Here is a 25211-nt window from a genome sequence, read left to right as displayed (position 1 = left end):
CATGCCAATTGTTAGTGATCAAATGAGTACGACATTGTCCTGTACACACTGAGTTCAGCGGACAAAGCTGCTCACTGCTGTGAATCCCAAAACAAAAATGAACGATTGAAAGAAGCTGCATTTTTTTCCCTCAACCAACTTCATTCCCTGTTAGTTCTCAAAGCAAGTTGCTAAAAGAGACGTGATTGAGCTGGACATTTGTGAAAATACAGAACAGTGACTGTCACAATTCTCACCTTTTCTCTTTTCCTCTTCCCGCAGTGAGAGATGATGATGATTTCCTGAGTCTCAGCGAACTCCCGGAAACCTTCCCCTCCGACCCTCCGGAGCCCTTACCTCACTTCCTGTTCGAACCCGAGGAAGGCTACATTGTCAAGAATAAACCTGTCAATCTCTACTGCAAAGCGACGCCTGCCACGCAGATTTACTTCAAGTGCAACAGTGAGTGGGTCCATCAGAAGGACCACACTGTGGAGGAGAGGGTGGACGAAAACTCAGGTGAGTGAAGTCACGTACACACACACACACACATAGAAGGATTTCTAATCAGAGAGTGCCATAGAAACTGGACGGATCAGATCTTTCTTTGAAAATAAATGGATGGGAAAAGACATTTAAAGGAAACTGCCTCAGTAAGAAGACTGTCAATTTTTGTTTTTCAGGGCATTTTTGACAGACAACATTGGTGGCACAATAAAATAAACATTGACAAGTTCAACTGCATGCCAGTTCACACACAGGAGCACTGTTCAAAAAACACTGTTCAAAAGAGCATATGAGTTAATTTGCACAAATGCACGAGGATTACTTTTACTCTTACTATTTATACGCTGCAACACGTGCTCATTCCAACTTGTCACATACAGACTCCTTGGCGTTTCTCTCTGATGCGCTCGGTCTCAGTAAACGCGTGCTTAACATTCTCCTTTCAATCAAAAAACAGTCTCCTGAAAGCCCTGTGTATGTTTCACCCATCTGCCTCCCTTCCCACCCTGTGTGGCTTTTTTTTTCGGTCTTTATACTACGTCATTACACTTCCAGAGCCTTTTCTCTGAGCGTTTAATAATGGGTTTACATTGCAGTTACTTTAAAGGTATCAGACGCTGAGTGGTTTGACAAAGCACTGGTATTTGGACTCCCTGGGAATGAGCTCGGGCTGGTGTCCCGGTGAGCGGAAAATTAAAAAAGGTATTGTTACAAATCTAAGGTGCACAGGTGTAAATTAAAATGAAGTGCCCTCTGAATTTAAGTTGACCTCCTAGCCTGCGTCTCTTTTTATGGGCCTGACAATGATGAGATGTGTGATATAAAATTGTCACACATCCAGAAAATGTGGCCAACATTTTACCCACAGGTAGCCTCACTGGTGCATTGTAAGCCAACAGGTTAGCCCTATTATTCCGATGTTTACTGTTTGTGCTGAAAGCTAGGTCACATGTCAGACGAGTGTACACAGCTGTACCATCGCCATGGCTGTACTGCGATGTTCACAGGACAGTTAAATGGGATCCAGTCATGTACTGGACTGCAGCCAGTTCAGCACTTGTCACTTGTCAGCACACTGTATTATTCCGCTGGCTAGTTAATGATGAATCATGCTGTTGCTTTGGCAGCATGACAAAGTCCGACACAACGTGGTTTCTTAGACTTGAGGTTGACATGAGCTCAGCTTATGGGTCTCCACCTGCTTGTTAATGAGCCTGAGTCCCCAGAGTTAGTGATTAAACAGAGAATAAAAACACTTTGAAAGTATATAGTGTCTGGGGTCAACAGTAGCACAAGTCAGCATGTCGGTTTTTCTTTTCTTGAAAGTGAGCAAAATGCGTAACCTATTTAGTGCAATCACTCTGTGATATTTGTCTGTGTGTATATTGCGCCACAATTGAGAGGAAACGGAACGGTTGCTTCCGTCTCAACCCATGGTGAGACAACAACTTGCCCACTGAAGATCTCCCCTTGTATTACAAAGCAGACCCTGGAGCCAGTCATTCTGCTGTGTGTACATACAGTATCTGTGTGTGTTTGTGTGTGTGTGTGTTGGTTCTTTGGAGTCCTGGTTTGCTGAGTGGGTCTGCTACAGTTCTGAACCCAAGATAGAGACAGAAACAACTAAGCAGCACAGTTTGATGTTCCCCCTGGTTCAGCTGTCACACATGAATAGTCAAGGAAGATGAGAATAAATGTAACAAAATCTCCAGGAAGTAAACATGAGTTAGGTGAAACACCAGGCACAAATATAGATATGAATTTAAATACGTTGCAGAATACGATGAAAGAACTTTTAGAACAAAAATCTGAACTTCTGAATGTGATGTCACAGAAAGAAAATCCATTGTGTAGATTGATATTTAAATGGAAGCAATGACAGCTGCTTACCAATATTTAGATATATATATATATATATATATATATATATATATATATATATATATATATATATATATATATATATATAGTTTTTTACTTGAGTTCATTTTCCAGTAAAACCACACCTTGGTGAAAACAACCTCTTGAATGATTCACTGCTACTTCACAGATGTCTCTTGCATCACCAAGTGAGGAATCTGCACGCCTTGATTTTTTTTTTCAACAATTCTTGCGAAAGATGCATTGCAAAACTCACAAACTCTGAGGGGTTTTCTAGGAGGTAAAGAACGAGTATAGGAGCTGACCCAAAAGTAGAAAAGTTTAAAAAGAATCAGGAGACAAAGCGCTCTTTTGCTCTGCTGTCCTCCAAGTCTGTGAAGTTGAAATGTGACGTTTTTGTGGCGTGCCTTTTTTTACTCCTTCATCACTAATCAACCAAAACAAAGCTATAACTATGGCTTGGTGTGCCATAGTGGAGCTAGCTTCCCTGACATGGAGCACAGCTGAGCAAAAGAGTGTTTTGTCTCCTGATTTCTGATTCTTGGATCTACAATAAGTATCCATTATCTTCCTTCCTCTCTCGCTTATTTTCCTCCCATCTCTCAAAGTTCATTACTGACATCACACGCAGCTGCAAGTTATTTATTAGTCTCCCAACAGCCGTTCATTTGCTTGCTTCTGGATTCCAGACATTGCGTTACAGAAAGGAAATTCTGTTCAATTAATAACCCGTGGATTCAGGCTCTCGTACTGTATGTGATGGTCATAGTGAGGTCGTTTAAGGATCGGGATCACTTAGCCAGCTAACAAAACATCTGTGTATTTTAACCAACATCAATTCCAATTTATTCTTCACTTACTTTTTCAATGTCTTGCAGCCACATTAACCAAATATATCTCCTTTTGTGCCAATCTTAAGTTTGATCATTTTACGAGTGTTGAGCTAACACTCAGGCCTGGTTAAAACATGGCTGAGCTTTTAAAGTTTTCAACTTCTTTAGATATGCTATAATTTATGCTGAAATTACATTTTGCGAAGCCATCATAATGTTTTTTATTTAAATAAAAAAAATGATTCGCTGCATGCTACTTTGTACTGCTCCAGGAAACGTATATCTATAACACAGCATACTCATATATAATATGTACATATTTACATGAATATGAAATGAATAAACAGATAAACTGGGGACATTTTGCAATATCAAGAGCTCTTAAGATTTGGAGCATTTTCCAGGAAAATGTCTCTTTGCCCTTTAATTTTTAAAATGTATCCATACTTTCTCTTTTCTTTTTACATTGAATTTGCAATGACCAAAGTTTGCTGCAACTGTACTATTTAGATATGTTTTCAGAGCTTAACTAATAGTCATGCATTGAACAATAACAAAAAGAACACCAACAACAAATCCTATTTATAGCCGATTTAAATGAGACCACCGCCATTCCTTTTTGCTCTCATGCAAAGCATTTAGGTCACCTTTGAACAATGGGATGAAGAGATTATGAATACTAGATATATATTATGCAACAAAGTTGTAGGAAATCACATAGAAAGCTGGTGTAGGTCTGTGCCTGGTGAATGCACAGTGTGTGCGCACTGTTTATCTGTTTATCTGTGTGAAAACCTAAACTCCGTAAGCTGTTTTCTCCTCTTTGTTTCCTGCTGTTTCACAGAAACAGCTAGAAGCCATGGCCCCCATACTGCTTTTATTATCTCGGTCTTCTCACTCACTCCCCTCCCTCTCAGTCCAATCCTCTACCTCTCCTTTCTCCTTTCTCTTTCTCTTCCTTTCTCTTTGCTCCATGCTGTTTTGTACTCTACTCTAATTTCCACTGACTGAAATCGGAGAGAGCAGAGGTAGATAAAACCTGAGCTTGGAGAAAGCAGTGGACAGAAGAAGGGGATGATGGAGGGATGCCGATGGAGGGTGCCTTTGAGAGGGCTGGAAAGGCCAACAGATATCAGGGAGTCACACTGAGGAGAAAGATGATAGGAATCCTGCTGTGCTGTTTTCTCTCTCTTTCTCGCTCACTCCCACTCTCTCTTTCTCCCCAAGTTTCTCATATCATCTCATCATTTTTTTTTATCAACAAAAGGAAATTCAGCTTGGATCATTGTCTGTTTGAACCTGTGGATGAAGGTACAAGAAGAGGAAAGTAAAAAATGTACATACAAAAGCTAGAACTTGGATGAAACAAGTCTGAAAGTTGTGTGTGTGTGATGCCTCGCACCAAAATACATTTATACGGTTTTTCAAACCGAATGATGGAAACACAATTTTTTTTCTCGTCACATGATGTAAAAGGAAAGAAAAGGTGGTAGCAAGGATGAATTAAAGAAGGTTGGATGAAAGTAACATTGTGGAAGGGGCAAAAACGAAAGGACAGAGATGGACAATGTTTCTTTTTTGTATCATGTGACACAAAACTAACACTTTCTATGAAGCTTAAAAGTAATGCGCTATAATTTATATACAACCCATGTAATCAATGTGTATGTACTTCACGTAATTGTGAGCCAGGACAGCTTATGTAGTATAAAGAGCTACAAAATCTGTGTAGCGATGAGGTCGGGACTTTTACCCAGGAGATCTTTTTTTTGCGTCCTGTCAACGTTAAATTAATTGGCACGTTAATTTCTGTACTAAGGTAACGTCTCTTCCGTAGTTATTTTATCCCAAACCTAACCAAGTAGTTTTGCTGCAGGCTTGCCCAGGCTCACTGATCGCTCGTGTTGCTGGACATTCATAGGAAAAGCAAGATTTTATATTAACATGAACCATTGCTCCGTTTCATTTAGTAGTCACCACGTCCTAGTATTGTGCATGCTAGAAAGGATTAATGAGACACTTTTTTTTAAAATTATTATTCACTTTCAAATGTGTTTTTGAATTTCTAATAAAAAATGATGTTATGAACATCTTGTTTTCTGTATAATGGATGGAAAGGGTAGCTACATGTGAGCCTCATGACAGCTCAATAAATTACTTGTATTCAACTGAGCCTCATCTGGAGGACTGGTGAGCCAGGTGAAGGTCACAGGCAAGAGTGGAGGAGGGGGCGGCAGGATGGCCTATAGAGGGTTACTGAGGTCAGCTTCCAACAGGCTAGATTCCCTAAACAGCTCCATTGCTTGTCACAGTATCCTTGACAAACATAGCTAACTGAGACCTGCTGGCGTGGAGACCCCGGCGGGCTCCTCCCTGCCCCTCAGCCAAAGAAGGAAAGGAACATTTAATAGTAGAAGTACTTAAAACAAAACAACAAAAGGCAACCTGCCCTCCTCTAGAGAAGCACTTTAATACAGTGGCATTATTAGCAGTGACAGTTGCTTAAACATGCTTACCATATCTTCTGAATTAATGTGATTTAAGGTGAGAACCAGAATAATTTGTCTAGATTCCATATCTTATTGTGAAGGGCATTCCCAGTGTTTGCTTAAGCAACGTGCGTACGACCCCAGTAGATCTCCATTAGCCTTGAAGAGTGCTAATGACATATTGTGTACTAGGTTACTTACTTTGTCTCCATTAGCCAAAGTGTGAATGGTTATTAGTCTGCTAGCACTGACCTGTGACACATGCACACATACACATACATTATTGGCACACAGTATTGGCTCGGGTGATTTGTGACCTCCTTCCCTCCTTTGCTGCCATCTCACTCGTATTGATTTCCTCTCGTCTTTTCCTTCAGCTCTCCTCCTTTCTCTTCCTCCTAATGTTTCTCTTCTCTACTCTCTCCCTCTTTCTGGCATCACTCCCCTCTACCCTCATTCCTATCTGAAGCGCTCTCACCTTTTTCATCCTCTCATTTCTTGTGCTCCCTTCCTCTGTCTCTTTCTATCCATCTCTCCCTCTCTTATACTGAGATTGTTCAATTTCAATTATTAAAAACCATCAAGATTCATAAAGGAGGTCAATTAGCTTCTGTTTCAGTGACTCCTGATCTGCGAGAGAGCTCTGTGTTTATGTCTGTATCTATTTTGTAGGTATTTACAAATGTGTTTATTGGCCAATTGCATGTTTTTGCTGAGTCTGTGAAAGATTTTTTTTGTGCGGAAAATTGTGTGTGTGTGTGTGTGTGTGTGTGTGTGTGTGTGTGTGTGTGTGTGTGTATCTAAACATGCAATTTTGTTTGTTTGTGTGACTGTTTGTGTTTATTTAAAGTGGACTTTTTCTCATGTCCTGGAATGTCCTGGTTCACTGCTTCTCTAGAGCCACTGGAGGACACGAATGTGTACGCTCACTGACACATGTACAGTATCAATGCACACACACACACACACACACACACACACACACACACACACACACACACACACACACACACACACACACACACACACACACAGGAGACGTATATAAACATGGACCAGGAGAGACTGTGATGATCAATCAATGTCACTGTGGGAGCCATTAAGAGAGCATACACATACACACACATGCATGTCTGCACAAGCTACTGTCTGTGTTGAGTGTCTTCAATTGGTCACGGACCGGTGAGTCTGTTCTGTCAATGTCCTGGATGATTTCCCTCCGTAGGCGAAGAACTCAGTCAACCCTAGCACGCTCCCTTTTCCCACAATGCCTCTCATCCTGTTGTCATTTTACTCTTTCAGTTTTGTGTCTGCCTTCCTGTCTCCATCTTTTACTCTCTTTTCCTGTAATAATTACGTGGTCATTTATAGTGGGCTCTCAGGTAATGTAACATGCCATGTACTCGGATGTTGAGCACTGGCTGTGCATCTCTAAATGTCTGACTCTGCTGTTGGACTGTGTGATTTTTGTTTATCATATTACATTTAATCAATATTGTGCTTGTATACTGTGTGTCTTGGGCCGGTGTCACAATGATAGATTGTGAAAAAACATGGCTGACCGAGCATCCGCATCAAACCTCCGTTTAACTCTGTATTTCAGCAGTCCAAAATATCTCTGTGACATCTTTGTGGTGACTATGAAGGTCTTAGTTCATGATTCACATCATTTCCATACTTATCAAACCATTCAGTGACGTCTCACCCCCGTATGGAAGCGTCTACATTGATTATGTTTCTTGAGAAATTCCTCCATTTTTCCCTTCTTTCCCTTTTCTTGAAAGGTATGCACAGTCGCATCTATAAGTATTTGAGCTGCATGTAACTATTAAGATTTAAGAATTATTCAGGCTTACTGTTTACCTTTTTATTTAAAAACAGCATTGTCATACTTTACATTTTTACACAAATACTTAAAAAATGGCATACATCCATGTAATCTCTACATCTTTTTGGAGTGAAATATATTTGTCGTTCAACACATTTGCTCATTCCTGAAGAAGCGGCTATGGGAAGGCAGCAGCAGTCACTATATAAGGCTTGTGGTGAAGCTACAAAGCCTGAATTAATCCCTGTAGAGAAATTGTGTTTTCACTTGCAGCTCCTCCACAGGTGGTAGGTCATAGCACCGGGTCACTTACTGAACAACATGGTCAACATGCAGCGAGCTGCTCACTAACACTTCAGCAGAGCAGATGTTTGCAAAAGCAGAGACCCAAACTTTTGAATCGTGATGTATCTTACTCATTTACATACAGGAGAGAAAGCATGAAGATAATTCAATGGCTCTGTTCCAACAAAAATGGAACAATATGCACTGCACAGATGGAGTATTTGTTGCAGTGCTGTTTTTGTTATTTTGTCCATCCCCTGGATGTATCTATTCTGACCTCCCGCCATTGTCTTTTGTCAAACTCTCTCCCTCTGTGGCACTGATGAATTAATAATCGCTCGCGTTGACTTTTTTCCTGTATCCTCTGTTTCTTTTCCCTAAAGGCCTGTCTGTTTGACCTGTCGCTGATCACATTAAACACCACAAAGCTTTTGAGTGCCTCTCCCCCTGTTCCCTTATCTCTTTCGTTTTCTAAACCATTTAGCCTTAAAAACCCTCATCTCTGCTTTTGTGTCTGTCCCTGACTCACTGGCTTTCTTTCATATGTATTTCTCTCCAGCTTTTTCGTTCCATGTCTGGTTTATCTGATTCAAAGAAATCAAGCCTTTACACTTTTGTTGGTGTCATTACTGTTTTTGTCTGTTTTCTTCATCTATGTATTTCTGTCAAAACACTGTGGGAGATAGTGAGACAGAGGGAAATGAAAAAAAAAAAAAACAATGGAAAAGAGACCATCAAACTGAGTGGGTTTAACAGCTAGGGAAATATTGAAATGGCAGGAAACACATCTTTTGTCTTTTAATTGAGAACAAGGCCACCAGAGTATGTCTTCCCATTGCATTGTCCGAGTTAGATTATAAAAATGTTTAATCAGATGGTGAAATAAATTGCCAAGTATAAAAACACAGAAATGTTTTTAATTAAGAACAAATCCAGTTGATTTCAACAAGCCCATTAATTGCTGCTTTTTGTTTCACTGGTGTAAATCCATTTCTAGAAAACATGTTTTTTTTCCGCTTTTCTTACCACTTCCATGGAAAAGCTGCTTCATCATCATCTTTTTTCTCTTCCAACATCACTCCAGATTTGAGAACATGAAAGACTCCTGTATCCAAGCTTTTTGCTCACAAATCATTTTAATTTGTGCTCTGACAACACAGTTTAGCCTTTGAAAACGAAATTCTCCTAACTTGCTCTGAGTGGTGCGTTTAAGGGAACATTATGTGTTTATTTTATATTCTGAGTCTTATTTATGCAGTTTTAGCCATCGATTCCTATTGGATAGGATGAATGTTTATCAAGTAGGTTCATTGTAGAGAATTGTAGATGTAGACAATGAAGTTATAGCAAAGAAAATGAAACACCACTTATCTTACAGTTGTCAAATGTGAAAATATTGAGGAATGCAAAGTTAATATCCAAACCTCTCTAATTTAAATATTATTTGTTTAGGGTTACCTATGGTATATATTTGCAGTAAAATAAAGACACCTGCAGGTTGACTGAACACTGCTTAAATGGTAATTTCTTGTGAACATGTATAGTATGACAAACTGCTATGCAAACCCACAGAGGTAGAACATGATTTGTATATCTCTACTCTGCAACCTGTTCAAATCCGTTTGTGTGTGCATGTTCGCTCCCTTAGTCCCCATTTGTCAGATACAAAAGTCCAGACCTGACAAAGCACATTCGTCCACACTTGTACTTTTACTCCCCAGCTGACAAGTAAACTTTGTTATAAGAATTGACACTTAAGGACTAAGAGAAATATTCTGAGGTTGTGTGCAGTTTTTTGATTGATAGAAAATGTTTGTGACAGTATCCACTCGTCTTGATACTCGTCTTCCATTTTTCATCTACTTCTTTCCCCTCACCTCCCTCAGCTGACAGCAGTGGTTTTGTTGATGTGAAGCACTGTCATGCTACAGAGACCCACAATTCCACGCTTGTCTTCTCTTAAGAGAATGATATGAATGCTCTAAGCACTGTATCTACACAAAATAAGACACCGAATGATCTGGGACTTTTTAAGCCTCAGGTAATTCCGTGGCTCTCTGCTCAGCAACACTAGCTTTGTGAGTTTGTATTAGCAAACAATGGAAACAACTGGGGCTTTATTGGTTTCAACAGCACAACTCCAGATCAAGTAGCATCTATCTTTGTCTTCTTTAAGTCTATTCCCACTTTGTTGTTTGTTTGTTTGTTTGTTTGACATTTTTGTATTGATATGACTCTGACAGAAAACAAGGGAATCATGGAGTTTGTACATTTGTGGAAACAAAAGTTGTTTCCTCCATTTTTCTGGTTTGACTTGTCACACTTACTTTTAATCCCCTCCTGACATGAAAACACACAGATGACACTGTAAAAGTAAATGTTATATTTAACCATTTGACGCCGTTTCTTTATAAAAAACACAGTGGAACTCAAAACCAATGTACATCTCCACAAGGGCAGATACGTTTTTGTTGCATCAATAACTTTCTACATTAAATGTAATATGTTATACCTAAAATGTCAATGGTGTCCTGCATTGGTTTTGGTTTTCCTTTTTTTTTGGTTTGAGCATTGGGACTGACTCGGTCATTGACTTTTACACAACAAATGTGCCTGAATTATTATTAAACAAATGGTTTATGTCGGTTTCAGCTTCAGTTGGCCAACAAATCCGTATTTTCTCGCATAAAGAACTCTAGCTGTGTTTTCCAGTTTTTTTTCTAGATTAAGCAGGATGTTGAGACAATAGTTACTGATCACTGGTCAGGTGTCTGAAGCTGACAGGATTACCTCAGTGCATTTTGACTCATTTGACAGCTCCTCCGTTTCTTTCCACTAAACCAGCAATGTCAGATTGGTGTATCTTTTTGACTTCGTCCTCTCTGAGAAATAGAACGCATTTCCTCACTACAGTCATTGATTTCCCTCGCTGTAAAACAAACTCGTCTCTCCATGATTCACTCTATGTCCTGTTCTTGTTTGGTTTTCCTTCTTTCAGTCTGTTTTCTCATATCCCTGTAACTCTCTATGCTCTATTGTGTCCTCTAACTAATATCTTCCCTTTTCAATACATGCAATACCTTGCAACACACATCCCACTTCACCCCTTGTTCACCTGCTGACACCAATAACTCTTTTATGTTGCAGTTCTCCAACTTTCTTGGAGGACTGAGATCATTATAATAAAAGATTGAATAAACTTTGAGTGCAAGAGTGAGGTGTAAAACTTGTCCCAGCTATATATTAATGAAGGCTTGCTGTAAGTGCAACACAAAGCTACTGTAAAAGTTATCTGGCACAGCTTTTTTTCAGTTCTCTGCTGGGAAAACGCATCCTCTTATGCAAGGCAAAGCAGCTGCAGCTTTTCAGTCAGAATACTTGAGGTGTAGCCACTGATCCACATGCTGCAGTACATCCTCAAAGCAGGACTAACATCTGTACTTTCAAATGTCAGATTTGTCATAAGTTATTTATGATGACGAAAAGTGTACATTTGATTTTGATTGTTAATTAATTCTATATTTTGTACAGATTCTTAGCTTTGCTGCTTTCAAGTCTCTTTTTATTCCAATGCAAAGTGTTGAACGTATTTCACTGCTAATACTTTTTGGTCTGCATCTTAATATGCCATATGATCAGTGATGCAAATGCTTTGAATGTTAAATGTTTTTCATTTAATTTGTCTTCAGCACTAGCTTGCTCCTTAGCTCTTACTGTGTCCCCAAATCCCGGGTCCCATTCAGGTACCATCCTGCAAGTTTCCTTTTCATTTCTTTGAGTCCATTTGCCATAACTAGCTCTCTGGCTCATTTTAACCATTCACTTTAATTGCCTCACTTCCCTCATTACTTCGGCGGTAGTATGCCCACTGGTGTCCAGCTCTTCCCCATCCTTTTTGTCCACACGCTGTGACTTTTGCTCATTGCAACTGTCCACTACTCGTCTCAGTTTTAGTCCTGGGTTGCTTGCTGGTTATAATTGCCACTTTATCTGCCATTTTCTTAGCCTCTACCTCTCTTGCTGTGTCCCTTGCCCATTTTGTTTTAAGCTGCGAAGCCATAACAATCTCCCCTGTTTGCTAGTTTGCTCCAGTGCTGATATTCACTCTAGTTTTTTATACTGTCTTTGCTCTTTACCCTTTTAGCTTTCTCCCCCTGACTGGCTATTATCTCTTGTTGTGCCAGCAATACCTTCCGCAAGCTTTTTGCTCTCCGTTTTACTTTCCTCTTTGCCCTCTGTGCCATCAATGTTATTTGAATCGCCATATCTTCAATTCCCTCTTTTACTTTTCACCTCTTCCATATTCGTCTAGCCTTCTTATCAATCTTGATGGGTTTTTTTCTAACTCAAAAGCCATGTCTCCCCATCCCACAGCTAGCTACCATAAAGGCTTTGGATGCCTTTCTTACTCTTTGCCCTCTTGGGCTTCTCTTTAATTCTCTTGCTGGCCATTAATGGCCATTGGTCTGCCACAGTCCTGCTCAATGGATTTGACTTTTTGCCTTCCCCGCTGTCCTTTTTGCCTTTAGGCTGGGGTGCTTACTTTAACTGTCTCTCAATTTCTCTGGTGGCAGGAACTTACTGAGAGTCTTCATAAGTAATAGGTCCAAGTCAGATTTGTGGAGCCCCATAGAGATTCTTGCTTGAGTCTTTGTAACACTGCTGAACCTGAAATAAACTGCCAAGATCTTTTTTTCATAGCATTTTGCCCGTCTGTTCCCCAGTCCCCACATGCTTTTACCTAAACCCATTTTTTATCTTTTTTCCCTTTTCCTCTCCGTTTCACATTTCATTGCCCTCTTCCACCTCTTATTCCGTCATCCTCTCTCTTCCTCTCACTGTGCCTCTGTCATGTTATTCTTCATTACGTCTACCGTTTCTCTCATTTCCCTCTCTTTCTTCCTAGTTTGTGAGCTTAACCCTCTCTTTTTTATTTTCATCAGACCCTCCTTGTTTCCTCCTCCTACTTTTTAAAATCCATTATTCCTGTTCTTTGTCATGCATTTCCACAATTTTCTCAATGTCTCTTTTTTCCCCTGCACCTGTCTTCTACCTGACCCTTTCCTATGTTTCCAAAATTGTTATCCTGAGTTAATCCCTCGCTCTTCATTTCCTATTTTCCTTTATCTGTGCTCCCTTGCAGTCCTATCAGTTGGGTGCAGCTATTCAAACCTCACACTTACTCTTCACATGGAGCTGCTTTCAAAACACCAGAGAAAAGAGGGAATAGGAGAGCGGAGTGGGATAAGTGGTGGAAGTGCAAAGGAACAATCTTGCAAAGTTTTCATTAAATCCAGAGTGACTCTACTCAGTAGAATGATCTAGCTTTGTAAACAACCAGCCCATATTGTATGAATATCCTCGGCCAATATTTACTGTGCACCGGTTTTGCTTTTGCTTCTTAAGCTAACATAAAAGCCACATCGGATTATAAGCTTAAATAGACGTTTACTTTCTCTTGAGTATCAGTGGCTTGGTGAGAACATGATCTTGTGACTCATTTCACTTTTTAGTCTTCTCTCGCTTGAATCTAAACATCAACTGATATCGCAAGTGATTCAACAGTGCTTTTGGTTTCTTCTGCAGGTCTGGTCGTAAGAGAAGCCAGTATAGAAATTACTCGGCAGCAGGTCGAGGAGCTGTTTGGTCCTGAAGATTACTGGTGCCAGTGCGTGGCCTGGAGCTCCGCTGGAACCACCAAAAGTCGCAAGGCCCACGTCCGCATTGCATGTGAGTACAGTACAGTAAGCATGCATGTGAGGTTTAACGACCAGAGGGTGCTGTTCACACATGAGTAAGCATGGAGAGTATGGGTGAGTCATTGTTCTTATACTCACAAATATGTTTTAATATGCATACTCAAGTTTAACATGTCATAAAAGACCTGCATCAATGCAAAGTCTTTTTTTCCTTTCCAAAAATGAAAAGATAGCCTTCAAGAAAACACGCAAGCAGACAATCGTACATGCACAGAGGTCAATATAGAGAGATAATTATAGCTCTTATTGATTAGTTATTGCTGCAAAAATTTGATAATTTTCATGAATAAGTGTTATTCGTGAAAATTCTAGGGATATAACTTTGACTTCTGTTCTTTTGATGTGCAGAGGCACATTACTGCCATGAGGTAAACATTTCAAAGAGAAAGACTCATAGGAAAACAAAATGTTTTTATACCCAATCCTAGATGGTGGGGAACTTTTCTAAGCAGAGACTTAGCTCTATAACTTCACCATCAGTAGCTTCCTGTTATGGTCTGGTGAAGAATTTAATTTGACTACTGGGAGTCTGACTATAAGGTCACCAACAGAACACAGGCCAGACTAAACCCAGGCACACTCAATATCACTATAACAGACAGTGTAGCGTGTGCCACTGCATACACAGTGATCACATCGGGAAATCATTTTTGGATTGTGGACCCAAACAACAGTCCAGGGAAAAAGAAAAGGTTGAATCTTGTTCTGAGTGATCGTCACTTGACGGTTTTGCAGCAACTGTGTGACAAGGGAGTTGAGATGTTTGATAGAAATCACCAAAGAAAACTTGTTTGTTCTTTCAATGTAAGCCTCATATAACAGAATGGATTGTCCCTTCAAAGCTCCTTTCACTGGCCTGAGAATTGAACCCGCAGCAGTAGTTTTCCAAGCGTCATTGCTCTGGTCAATTCAGCCATATAAGACAACTGGGACTCATCTTGAGTGCTCAGGTTATACAAGGGTCAAGCAGAAAAAGAAATACCAGTAACAAAATCGACCCCACCTCCATGGCTTGCGCTGACAGTGTGGCTCTGCTTGAGTGAACACTCAAAAGGACAACTGGGGGCCTTTGACAGAGTCCATTCAGCAGACACTCAACAAACTGCACACATCCCCATATTTAGTGCTTTAACAGACAGTATCGTTCTAACAGACACGCAACCTGGAAATCTTGTTTTCCCAGGTTGGTCTTACTCGTGCTGCAGAAGGAAATCCATCATGTTGACCCTTGGTTTTCATTCAGGCTATTTCATTTTCACTTTTGCAGGGTTTGGATGCTTCATTTATTTGTGTACGTTCTGACTTATTATTATGACGTATTTTTTTTTTATTTCTTTGACTTATTTGCATTTTAACAAAAAATACACATTTTGCTTAGGTATCTAATCTATGTAAAACACTGACAAAATAATAAAGTAAATATATAATTGTGAAGAGAAATTCACTTTTCATACATTACAATTACAGATCACAAATTGCCTAGTGTGTAGCTAACCTATGGTAGGCTTATACACTAGATCAAAGCATATATTGTAGACCACTTCATTGTATTTAAATTTAGATATAGTAAATGTACACTTGTACATTCATAGAAAAATTATCTTACACAGTATACAATGCATGATTACAGTTATGTGTCAGTACCTCAACAATGTGTTTCTCAATTATTTCACTTCTAAGACCATTTGAATTTAGAACAGAGCCTCACTACTCTCTGCATTACCTTGGTATGTGAGGATGTTTTTCTGCCTGTCAGCAGAGAGTTAGTGACACAGTCAGAAATATCCTTCTAAGCTCCGCTAATAACATTGGCGAATGGAATGGGCCCTCCTCCGGGTGCAATGAAGGCTGTGTAATGTGCTGTTTTTGGCTTACGTTGGGGCTGATACACGCTGAGAGACAGATGCAGGCAAGCGTACGTATGCAGGCCTCTGAGTTTCTCTGAGGTAAACACACGTGAATGTAGACACCAGCAGCACAGATATGTACACATACTCAGAAGTGAAGCCCACCTTGTTCACTGGTTTACCTTTCCAAAAAGGTATAGCTGATGTATGAATGTATGGCTGTATGTGTGTGTGTGTCTGCGCCTCAGTCTAATATATTCATACATTATTTACACCATGAATAGTTCTATAAGTCACCTGCTACCACTAACTACAAAAGCATTTTGCTAAAATTACTTGACATATTTACATCTTATTTACCTACTTTGGACTGTTTTAAAATCCCAGTGGTCTACACGAAATCTTAAATCAACAAACTTCTATGTTACCTATCTTGCATCCTTTCCCTCCTTTTTCCAATCAACTCTCAACATTCTTCACACAGGGTATACAGTATTTCACACACGTAAGACCTCTTTGGGAGGTTAGGTGGAGGGATGGTGATGGAGGATGCCTCTAGGAAGGCTTGAAGGGCCAATAGATATCAGGGAGGAGAAAGATGATAAAACTCCTGCCTCTCTTTGACTTTACGCTCTCTTTTTTTCTCATCGGTGCCTCTCATCCCTTTCTTTTTTCTGTGGTGTGTATTTTCCTTCTGACTTTGTCTGCCCCTTCGTCCTTCACTTTTTCTCTTTATATTATAACAGTGATTTCTCCCTTAACCAGATCTGATTACACTCAGCCCCCTCTTGTGATAACCTTTTACTTCAAATCGACCCAACCTCCTGACCTACCCCGCTTTCGGCTCCTATTTGGATCTACTGTTGTGATTAAAATGCTTCCTGGCAGCTAGAGCTTGCTGAGCAAAGTGTCTTTTTTTTCCACACCATGTAATAGCAATTCAGCATTTCTCTCCTACATTCCCATCTCCTTTTCCCACTCATTTCCTTATTTCCCCTCTCCTATTGTCTCTTCTTAGTTTTTTCTCGCTTTGCTCATGATGTGCTCATTGTTTCGTTCTCTCACTTTTTTGCCTCTATCTTTTCATTTTCCGGCATCTCCTGGCATGGTTTAATAACTGTAGAATCAACACTTCAAGGCATTATGTGAAGACGCAGTTTGTAGCTGGATAATGGCAATCAGTGTCGTGGCTGTAAACCTGTCAAACACACAATATTAAATCTCTGAGTGATTAGTTGGTCTTTTGGAGCAGGGCACTTCAGCTAAGTTATGAGTGTGCGCAGGCAGCCTAATTCAAGTTTATAAAGCAGGTGAGACAAACACACACAAACACCTACACTCAGTCATTCGCAGCATTGCAGGTACGTACATAAGGGTAAGCAAAGCAGACACACAAATGGACATGCAGTGTCAGTCATGCTCTTTGGTCCTGCAGCTCTCAGGTCGAGTCTTTCTCCTTCAACGGATTAGCGATATGTCAAGGTCGCACACACACACAAACACACACACACACACATGCATGCACACGCAAACACCCAGAGACACACAAATTTCAGATGATGGCAATTTGTTCTGCCACCTCTCCACTGAGACATGTGTGTGCATAGCAATCAGGAGTCCAGACACTAGGGGAGACAGCAACCCAGGCGGCTCCATGTGTCAACTGGAAAATGTCTGTTAGTGAATTTCTGTTTTGTTTATGATGCAAATGTCTCAGCTGCATGAATGTAGGTTTCCCTTCATCATGGATGAATTAGACCAAGGAAAACAAGACTCAACAGGGATTTCTTGTGTTAGATTTTAAGCATTGATTAAAACCAAACCTTTCAACACTCATTTAGGATTAAATCTGCATGTTGCTTACAACCATATTAGCCAAACTCTCCGGTATGACACTAGCTCCACAGCGCAGAAACCACATTTCCACGACATCCACAGTCTCAATGACATTTTGCCTGTTTTTTTTTTTTTTTGCATGAAATGGCATGCTTAGCAGTTTCACAAATGCATATTCAAATCAGAACTGGTTTGCCAAAAGATCCAGGCTGTTTCTCCCTTCACACTCACCCCGACACTTTTGCAAACGCTATAGGTGGAAAACCTACAGTGTTTTTCTTTGGATGACATTATCAAGAGAGTCTTGGTTTCTGGCATTGAGATAAATCTCATGATGCTCACAAACACTGAATACACATTTTCATAGTGAGAAGCCATAGTGCGTGTGAGTGGTTATGATGTCTCGCCATCGATGCAAGCCACAGAGCTTTTTCCCAGATGTCAGGGGCCGCTTCAGCAGACTCCTAAGTGTTAAAGTGGTAAGCCTAAAAAAACTAAAGTCACTTTCCAAAGTCCAAACGTGGTGAACTATCGAGTCGCTAAGGTGACTCCCTAACAGTTCACTGTGCAAGTCTGCAGGTCAAAGGATAGAACAAAAAAGAATGATTTTTACAGAAAGGAACTAAATACAATAGAGTTGTTAAGCATTAAGCAGACTCAATAAATGCATCACCAGAGCTGAGATACTCTATAATGGTTGAAAGTAGAAAATATCTTTTCAGATGAAACAAATATTTTGTTAATTCATAAATGTCTGCTTTTGCTGGAGCACAAATTGCTAATCATGTCAATGTAACATTGGCATTTTATTGACTCTTCCAACGTATAGTCAAAAGAGAAGAACAGTCCGTGGTGACACTAACTGCATTTCCTTTACTTTTTCATTAAAATGTTTCCTATTTTGTGAAACGTTAATTTGTTTTCACTGAGGATCACATTCATTGAATTTGCTGTGCTTCAGATTGCCAGTGCCGTGTCAGCGGAGAGAGTTGTGTACTTGTTCAGAACTTGACTGTGGATGGAAATACCTTGTCTGATGTCTAGGGCTGATCACAGGTTTGAGAAGTGTTGAAATGACAGGGTGGAGAGTTCCATGAGGAAAGTGGAAAGAGACTCTCTAAAGTCACTTAGAGAAAATGACTCCCTATACAACCACACTGAAAATGACTGTGACACTCACCGTCACAGAATACATTCAGCACTTCATTTTTGATATTGTATTTGCGTATTAACGTATGAGTGCCCAAAGATTGAGAAGGTACCCGACTATAATCTGCTACTGCTACAGCTCTAACCAAATACTAAATGCCTTATGAATTCAGGACATATTGTCATGAAAAAAACTTCCATGATTTTGTATACATTTTCCATATCATTAAATATATTTCAAAACGTTTTAGATGATCACAAAGTTGATGCTTATCAAGCTTAACATTATTATGCAGCACACAGTAAAGTTATTTAGTTACTTTTAAAAATCAGACCATGTCATGACTTGAATGATGAAGCATATTCAACTCATTATTATGGCTACAGCAGGAACTCCTTCATTGTTTTACCTTAACTTTAATACAAATATGTTTTTAGTTACACATCAGTTACATTTCTTTTCTCCTAATGTTTATTTAATATTACCTTACCCGTTTGTGTGCTCCATCACTTACTTTCCATTGCGTGCCATGGTGTGGGTGTCAAAATGATCCTCCCTGTGACTTAAGGAGAGTACTTTGCTTTTTTTTCTTACCAAGAATCTCACATTGCTCTTTATTGCTTGAGCAGCTCCACCGGGGAAAACCGTTATGATTTGGCATGGGTTGCATGCAGTCAGAGGCACCCATTTTGGATAATTGCTCTGAAATGTGCTTATGTAGAGGTGCCTGAGGCAACAAACTCACCACAAAAATAATAACAGTTTTAGTTGAGCAGTGGAAGAAGTTTTAGAGGAAGGAGGCGGAGAGGAACGGGGAGGGAGGGAGGGAGACGAGGAGGCTGAGCAAGAGGAAAAAGAGGAGTTTATGCAAGAAAGGTCATCTTCTGAATAGATGCTTACACTGCTTTATTGTGTACACAGCGTATAAGGTGGTTCACGCTGAAGAACTCTCTAGGTTGCCCTCTGTACTTTTCAACCCTGTTGCGGTTCTAAGTTGTCCAGTGAATTTATCTTTGCTTTTGTTATATTTATGAAGCTGGATAGAGTTTGGAAGTGAAGTGGGGTCAGTGAATTGATAGGACACAGCTGTCCTTCCTCCCCTGTGCACACATTTCCCTTGGGCACATATTTGCACACATGCACAGAAACACACACCACCTTCCATTGAGGTGAATTCGTGGTCCCCCGGTGCCGTGGACATAAAGTCACATTGCCTCATTCTCTAAAACACGCACACGCTCATAACACTATTGCTACCGAACTGGCAAAAAAGTTTTGTCTGCCATGGCCAGCTATAGCTTAGCGCTACGTGGGAATATCTGTGAGTGTGTGTGTTGTCGGCTCATCCCTCAAGCGGTTTTCTTTAATCTCCTTTAATTTCATTCTCAATCTTTATGGAAATCAACTCTCACAACCAGCTCCTCATTTCACCATCTCCAGTACTAATTAAGACCAGGAAATTGTTCCTGGAATTGGCTGGCATGAGAGAAGTGTGTCTCAACCCTCAATCACTTCTTCATTCTCTGTAGTTGTTGCTTGTTTTTTTTTTGGTGCGTTTACGTGTGCAAGTCTGTGTTTGTGGTTGTTTCGTGTCGCGCCTGCTTGTTAGTCTCCATCTCCTGTGTGTATTGTCCTCACTGAGACAGTATCTCACCGTCTCTGTCGCTCTCTCTTTGTCTCTCAGCTGCACTGTGTGTACGCGTGTCTCTGCGCGTTGTGTGGGTAGCCATGTGGTGGATTTAGGGCTAAAGCTTTGGGTGATTACTCCCATAATGAACCATCATGCTCTGTTCAGGCTGTCATCCCCCACAGGGATTGACTGTATTATGAAGTTATCATTCAGCCTCAGCAATACTCTGTGTCCTCACATAACTCTCTTAACCAATAGAGCTCTCCACACGAAATCTGATGTTGATAAGAATTATATGTATGAAATTAAACCTTGTCATTCAGGTGGGAAGTTTGTCTGGAGAATGTGTGAAATCTTAGGGGTGTATCTCTCTAGAAAGCAGACGGTATTATAACCTCTGACGCCGTGTTCTCACACACAGATTCAAATTTCCTTTTAACTTGAATATGAATATTTGCAATATTCAGAAATGAACTACTTATTTGAGGCGAGTTTGTATGCCTCACTTGTCCTCATATTTATAAAACTCTTTGTATTGCCTCACATAGAAAGACATTGCTAGCATGTACTATTTCTGCTGTGTGCCTGCACAAGTTAGAAGAGCAGAGGCCCACTAATTCTGGATATTAGTAGTGTTAACATGTATAACATGTAAACGTACATGATACATTTTTCGGTCAAAGACACATTTATCAGCTGTCACCAAGTCACTCGTCTGTTTGATGTGCATTTCAAAGCATTGATCATAGAGCCTGACAAACGTTTGCACTATTCATTTAACAGCCAAAACACACAGTGACAGTGTGAGTTGTCTTACCTTAAAACGGATATTTATCCTCACAGGTTTCTGTGCAAAACTGTACTGCGTTTTATTTAAATCCCTACATTTAAATAGCTAGTTTTGCAGCTTGAGTTAAAGTGGTGCTACAAACGTCACAATAACAGCTCTTGGTAATTCATCAATTCACCACAGTCCCTGATGCTTCCTCAGTAGTTGAGCCTGTCTGTGTGAATGGGGGAGAGAGTGATTCATGATTCAACATCCAAACAGTTAAATACAACTCAATATGAACCTTCAAAGTTCTTATACTTCTGTAAGCTTGGGCACATTTTATCTCTCCCCTTGTCTTTGTAGGATTGGGATCATGATAAAGGAGATTTAATCAAGATTGATAGCTGGGATGTTTGTATGGATTGCTGGTTGGTTTTGAGAGAGATGAGGCAGATACATACAGATGATACAAGGTGGACTCACTGACATGAGCTTCCATTGGGTGGTTTGAAATAGAGACTGTGGTGGACATGAGCGAGTATTTAGGTAAAGACCCAACAGGTGGTTTTGGTATTAAGAAACAGTTAGCTGGTCCTGCTGTGTGCTGCCAACTTCTCCTTCCTTACTTCTCTCTTGGTCTGCCTCTCATCTTTCAACCTCCCACCTGCTACCCCCCCCATTTTACCTCCCCTTCTCTTTCACTCCGCTTCAATGTCCGATAGCCACTGTAAGGTGACTGTTCTGATAAAATACACAGAGAGTGACCAGCATTAAAGAAGTATTCTATCTACTGTGAGTTTGTGTCTGTGTGTGTGTCCACAAATGGTGTACCACAGCTGATGGATAAGGTGATTAAGAGTACACCTGGGAACCAGGAGAGGAAAAGGACACAAGAATAACACACACACACACACACACACACACACACACACACACACACACACACGCTGTGTCCCCCTATGGATGTTTTCCGTATGGTTTTAAAAACTAAAGGGCAGAGAAGAGAGAGGATTTGTCTTCCACAGCTGCCGCCATCCTTTACAAACGAACAAAGTGACTTTCAAACTCTTCAAAGTGAAAGTTTTTACTTACTGCTGTTGATGCTGCCATATCAACAAACCTCTGGATATCACTTTGAAATACACACACCCTGTTTCTGCAGACACAGTATGTAGCCAATGTGATGAATCATCCTTACATTCTGACATTCATTAAATTTGCAATGTGTGAAACTCTATCATCCAGTTACAAATGTTGCTCTCCCACACATATACATGCATGTCAAATGGACACAGCCATGTCCACGTGTACTCAATATTTGTAGCTATGTATACACATTTGAGTGGATAAGACGTTTTGCAGATCTTTTTATCCAGATCATGTAGAGTCCGATCAGAAATAAGATCATAACCCTCTGAGTTGCACCCAAAAAAACTCCATCCCCTCCATATGGTCTCATTTAGAAATCCATCACACCATCGGATCAGCATCATAAATAAAGTCACCTGCTAAGTCCCGCAACATTGCCACCCCTCTCAGCTTTCAATTTGTTTTACAGCCTTTTTGTATGGCAGGCTAATTACTGTAACATGTGTTAAGCCCAGCTGCCAGTATGGGGATATATGCATTCAGCATGCTGTATGGCAGCAGACTAGGGAGGTGAACAGAAAAGTGAAAGACAATGCCAAGAGTGAATGGCATTACAGCGTCAGGCGAATTTTAGAAAGTAGTGTAGTGAAAGAAGTTTCCTGGGAAAGAGTTGCAGAGGCAAGACAATAGTGCTCAACATAAGCAGCTGAAGAATGGTTTCCCCTTTTGAACCCTCGCAATGAATAAAATTCACTCTTTTGTGTACAAGTGTGGTCTCTGAGAAAAATGTATTCGTCAAAAAGATCCGTGAAACAAAACTGTCCATCCATCCATTTATCCATCCACCCACAAGAGTCTTTTTTTGTGTTTTCACTCACGTCCTTCAACGCCTTCACTCCATCCTCCTTTCTTATGTCTTTCTGTCGGTCTTATTTAAATGTCTTGTTCATTGTCTTAAAGTCGGCTGCTGTGAGCATTTTTCCCCTGCAAAATGAAAACAGCTGAGCCCTCTCTGAAACGTTCTGTTGAAGAAATGGCAGTGCATTCCACGCTGCTTTGTAATGCTGTCATTTATCACAGCATGTGGACCATTAGTGTGAATCATTTATTGTCTTTGGCCTGCTTGAGATCCCCACACTCCGGCGTGTCTATATGGAATGACAGCAGGGTTAAAATATTGTGCGTAGTGATTGGTGGGTGAACGTGCAACAAAGCAGCCTGTGTTCAGTGTGTGAAGCAGCTAAAGCACTTAAAGCATGATCAGCTTTGTGTGTGTATGTTTAAAACAGTTTTAACTACATTCTTAACATGCACACGGTGTCTGTCTGTGAGTGTGTGTGAGAGTGGGCGTGTACACCCTTGCAAGCAGCTAAGTGTTTTTCCTTGTTGTGTACATTTCTAAAGTGACAGGAGAGTGGGATAAGTCAACATATGCATGGCTGACTTCAACCACCGACTCCATAATTACCGTGTCATTGTTGCTGCGGAAAATTAGGTAATAAGCCCGCTTTACAATGACACGGCACCATCTCCTATATGGGCTCCCTGACTACTGAATCACAGGATTCTTCTGCAAAATGGCCTCCCACACAAGTCCGCTTTCCACTGGGGCTTTTTGCTTTGATCAGTGTGCTAATATGTGAGCTTTTTCACTGTCTACTTAATAAGCAACATTTTCACCACTGTATCGTAACCATAGCACTTAAGTTTGCTGTCTCTCTTTGTCTCTTTCCCCAGACCTGAAGAAGTCATTCGAGCAGGAACCTCTGGGAAAGGAAGTATCTCTGGAGCAGGAAGTGCTGTTACAGTGTCGACCTCCGGAGGGCATACCATCTGCTGAGGTATGAGCAGCGTTATTGTTAACCTTCAGTTGAGGTGAACGTGAAGCAGGACGTCTGATTAAGAGACAGGATTTCTAGAAAAGAATGAGAGAGAGAGACTGATACGGGATGTCAGCATGAAGACAACAGAGGATGTGAAAAAATGTAAAAGAATCATCAAGTTATTGAATCATCTAACTGTGAATGACGGACAGCAGAACATTGACGGGTGCATGCACTCTTTCACGGTCGGTGTGCTGAATGAAAGTGTCGCAGGAGAAAATAATGAAACAAAATAATCACACTTTTTCCTATAACATGTTTTCCGAAATCTAAAGCATTGCATCACATTGTACAACAACATTCATGTTGAAATGTCACAGTGAGAAATCAGGGAAACAGCCCGAATCTTGTTTTGAGTGACGGTTGCTTGAAAGCGCTGCTGCAACGAGGTAACACTGATCCAAAGTTTAAACTTAGACTTAAATGTCCCCAGAGAGCCAATTTGAGTTTCAGCACAACTATCTCAGAGTGAGGAATTTAGGCTAAACATCTGCAGTTTCTCTTGCTGTACCTGAGCTTGAGCAGAAAATAATGAGGATAATTAACGGAAGTGGATTGCCTGCTTTTCTTCAAAAGGACTGGGAAATACTATCATGTACCTTTGCATTAGCACGGATGAACATATTGGTGAAGCGTGAAAAGAAGTGAATAAACTTGCAGTAAAGGGAAAACCGCACAACTGGTTAAGTTCACTTTGGTGGAAGTTAAGTTTGGGCCAAATCACGACATCATTATTTTGGCCATTTAAGACGGTGACTTTTGCTCAAGAACACTTGAGCAAAAGTGTAAAGCCAACTTTATGAGGTCAGAGGTTTCCAGCAATGCTAGTGATTCGAACTGGTGTGGTTTTCAAGTATATAGACATGAACACAAGTGTGGTAAACACATACGTACATACGCAACTTCACAACACTACCCTCGTCAACGCAAGAGAATATTGTGTATGCTGCTTCTACGTTGTCAGCACATCGACGTTTTATTCACTCATCGAACGTGTCGTGCAGTGAACATCCACTTTGGCGAAGCCACACGTGTCACTTCCACTCCCTGAGGGCCTTAACTACAGTGAAGAACCTCATTCGCAATTCAGATATTTCTTTACTTTGCTGGTTTCATCTGGCTGCGTTCCCTCCTGAATGGATAAAAAGACATAATTTCATTTAGTTGGTCGCTGGGGAAGAGCAGCACAGCACTTGGAAAGGGCTGCGCTACCGGATAAGGAGTCTTTGAATCAGGTTTTCACTCCTCAGGGTTTGATAGTCGTTTTCAATTGCATCTAAGTACACAGCTCCCCTGGGAGAGATGGGGGGGGGGGGGGGGGGGGTTACTCAGACAGACCGCTGTAGAAAGTGGAGGGAGAGTGTGTCGGTGAAGGTGGGGCAGAAGAAGAATTAGACAGAAGAAAACGCAGTTATCTTAATCAAGCGTTATACATATATTAAT

General features: G+C 40.5%; 1 protein-coding gene across 2 annotated transcripts in view; it reads left to right on the top strand.

The window, feature by feature from the left end:
- The window catches only part of LOC137866955 (netrin receptor UNC5C-like), a 173512-nt gene that overhangs the window by 87764 nt on the left and 60537 nt on the right, over positions 1 to 25211 (top strand). For both annotated transcript variants that reach the window (XM_068703270.1, XM_068703271.1), the window contains exons 2-4: positions 262 to 498; positions 13389 to 13532; positions 23623 to 23726. In XM_068703270.1, the coding sequence (XP_068559371.1) occupies positions 262 to 498; positions 13389 to 13532; positions 23623 to 23726 (485 nt within the window). The remainder of the gene's footprint in view (positions 1 to 261; positions 499 to 13388; positions 13533 to 23622; positions 23727 to 25211) is intronic.

This window comes from Cebidichthys violaceus, unplaced genomic scaffold (genome assembly GCF_023349555.1).
Source record: "Cebidichthys violaceus isolate CVI_PGR_0920_01 unplaced genomic scaffold, fCebVio1.0.p SCAF_9, whole genome shotgun sequence".
In the NCBI taxonomy this organism is placed as follows: domain Eukaryota; kingdom Metazoa; phylum Chordata; class Actinopteri; order Perciformes; family Stichaeidae; genus Cebidichthys; species Cebidichthys violaceus.
This window is presented reverse-complemented; position numbering and strand designations above follow the sequence as displayed.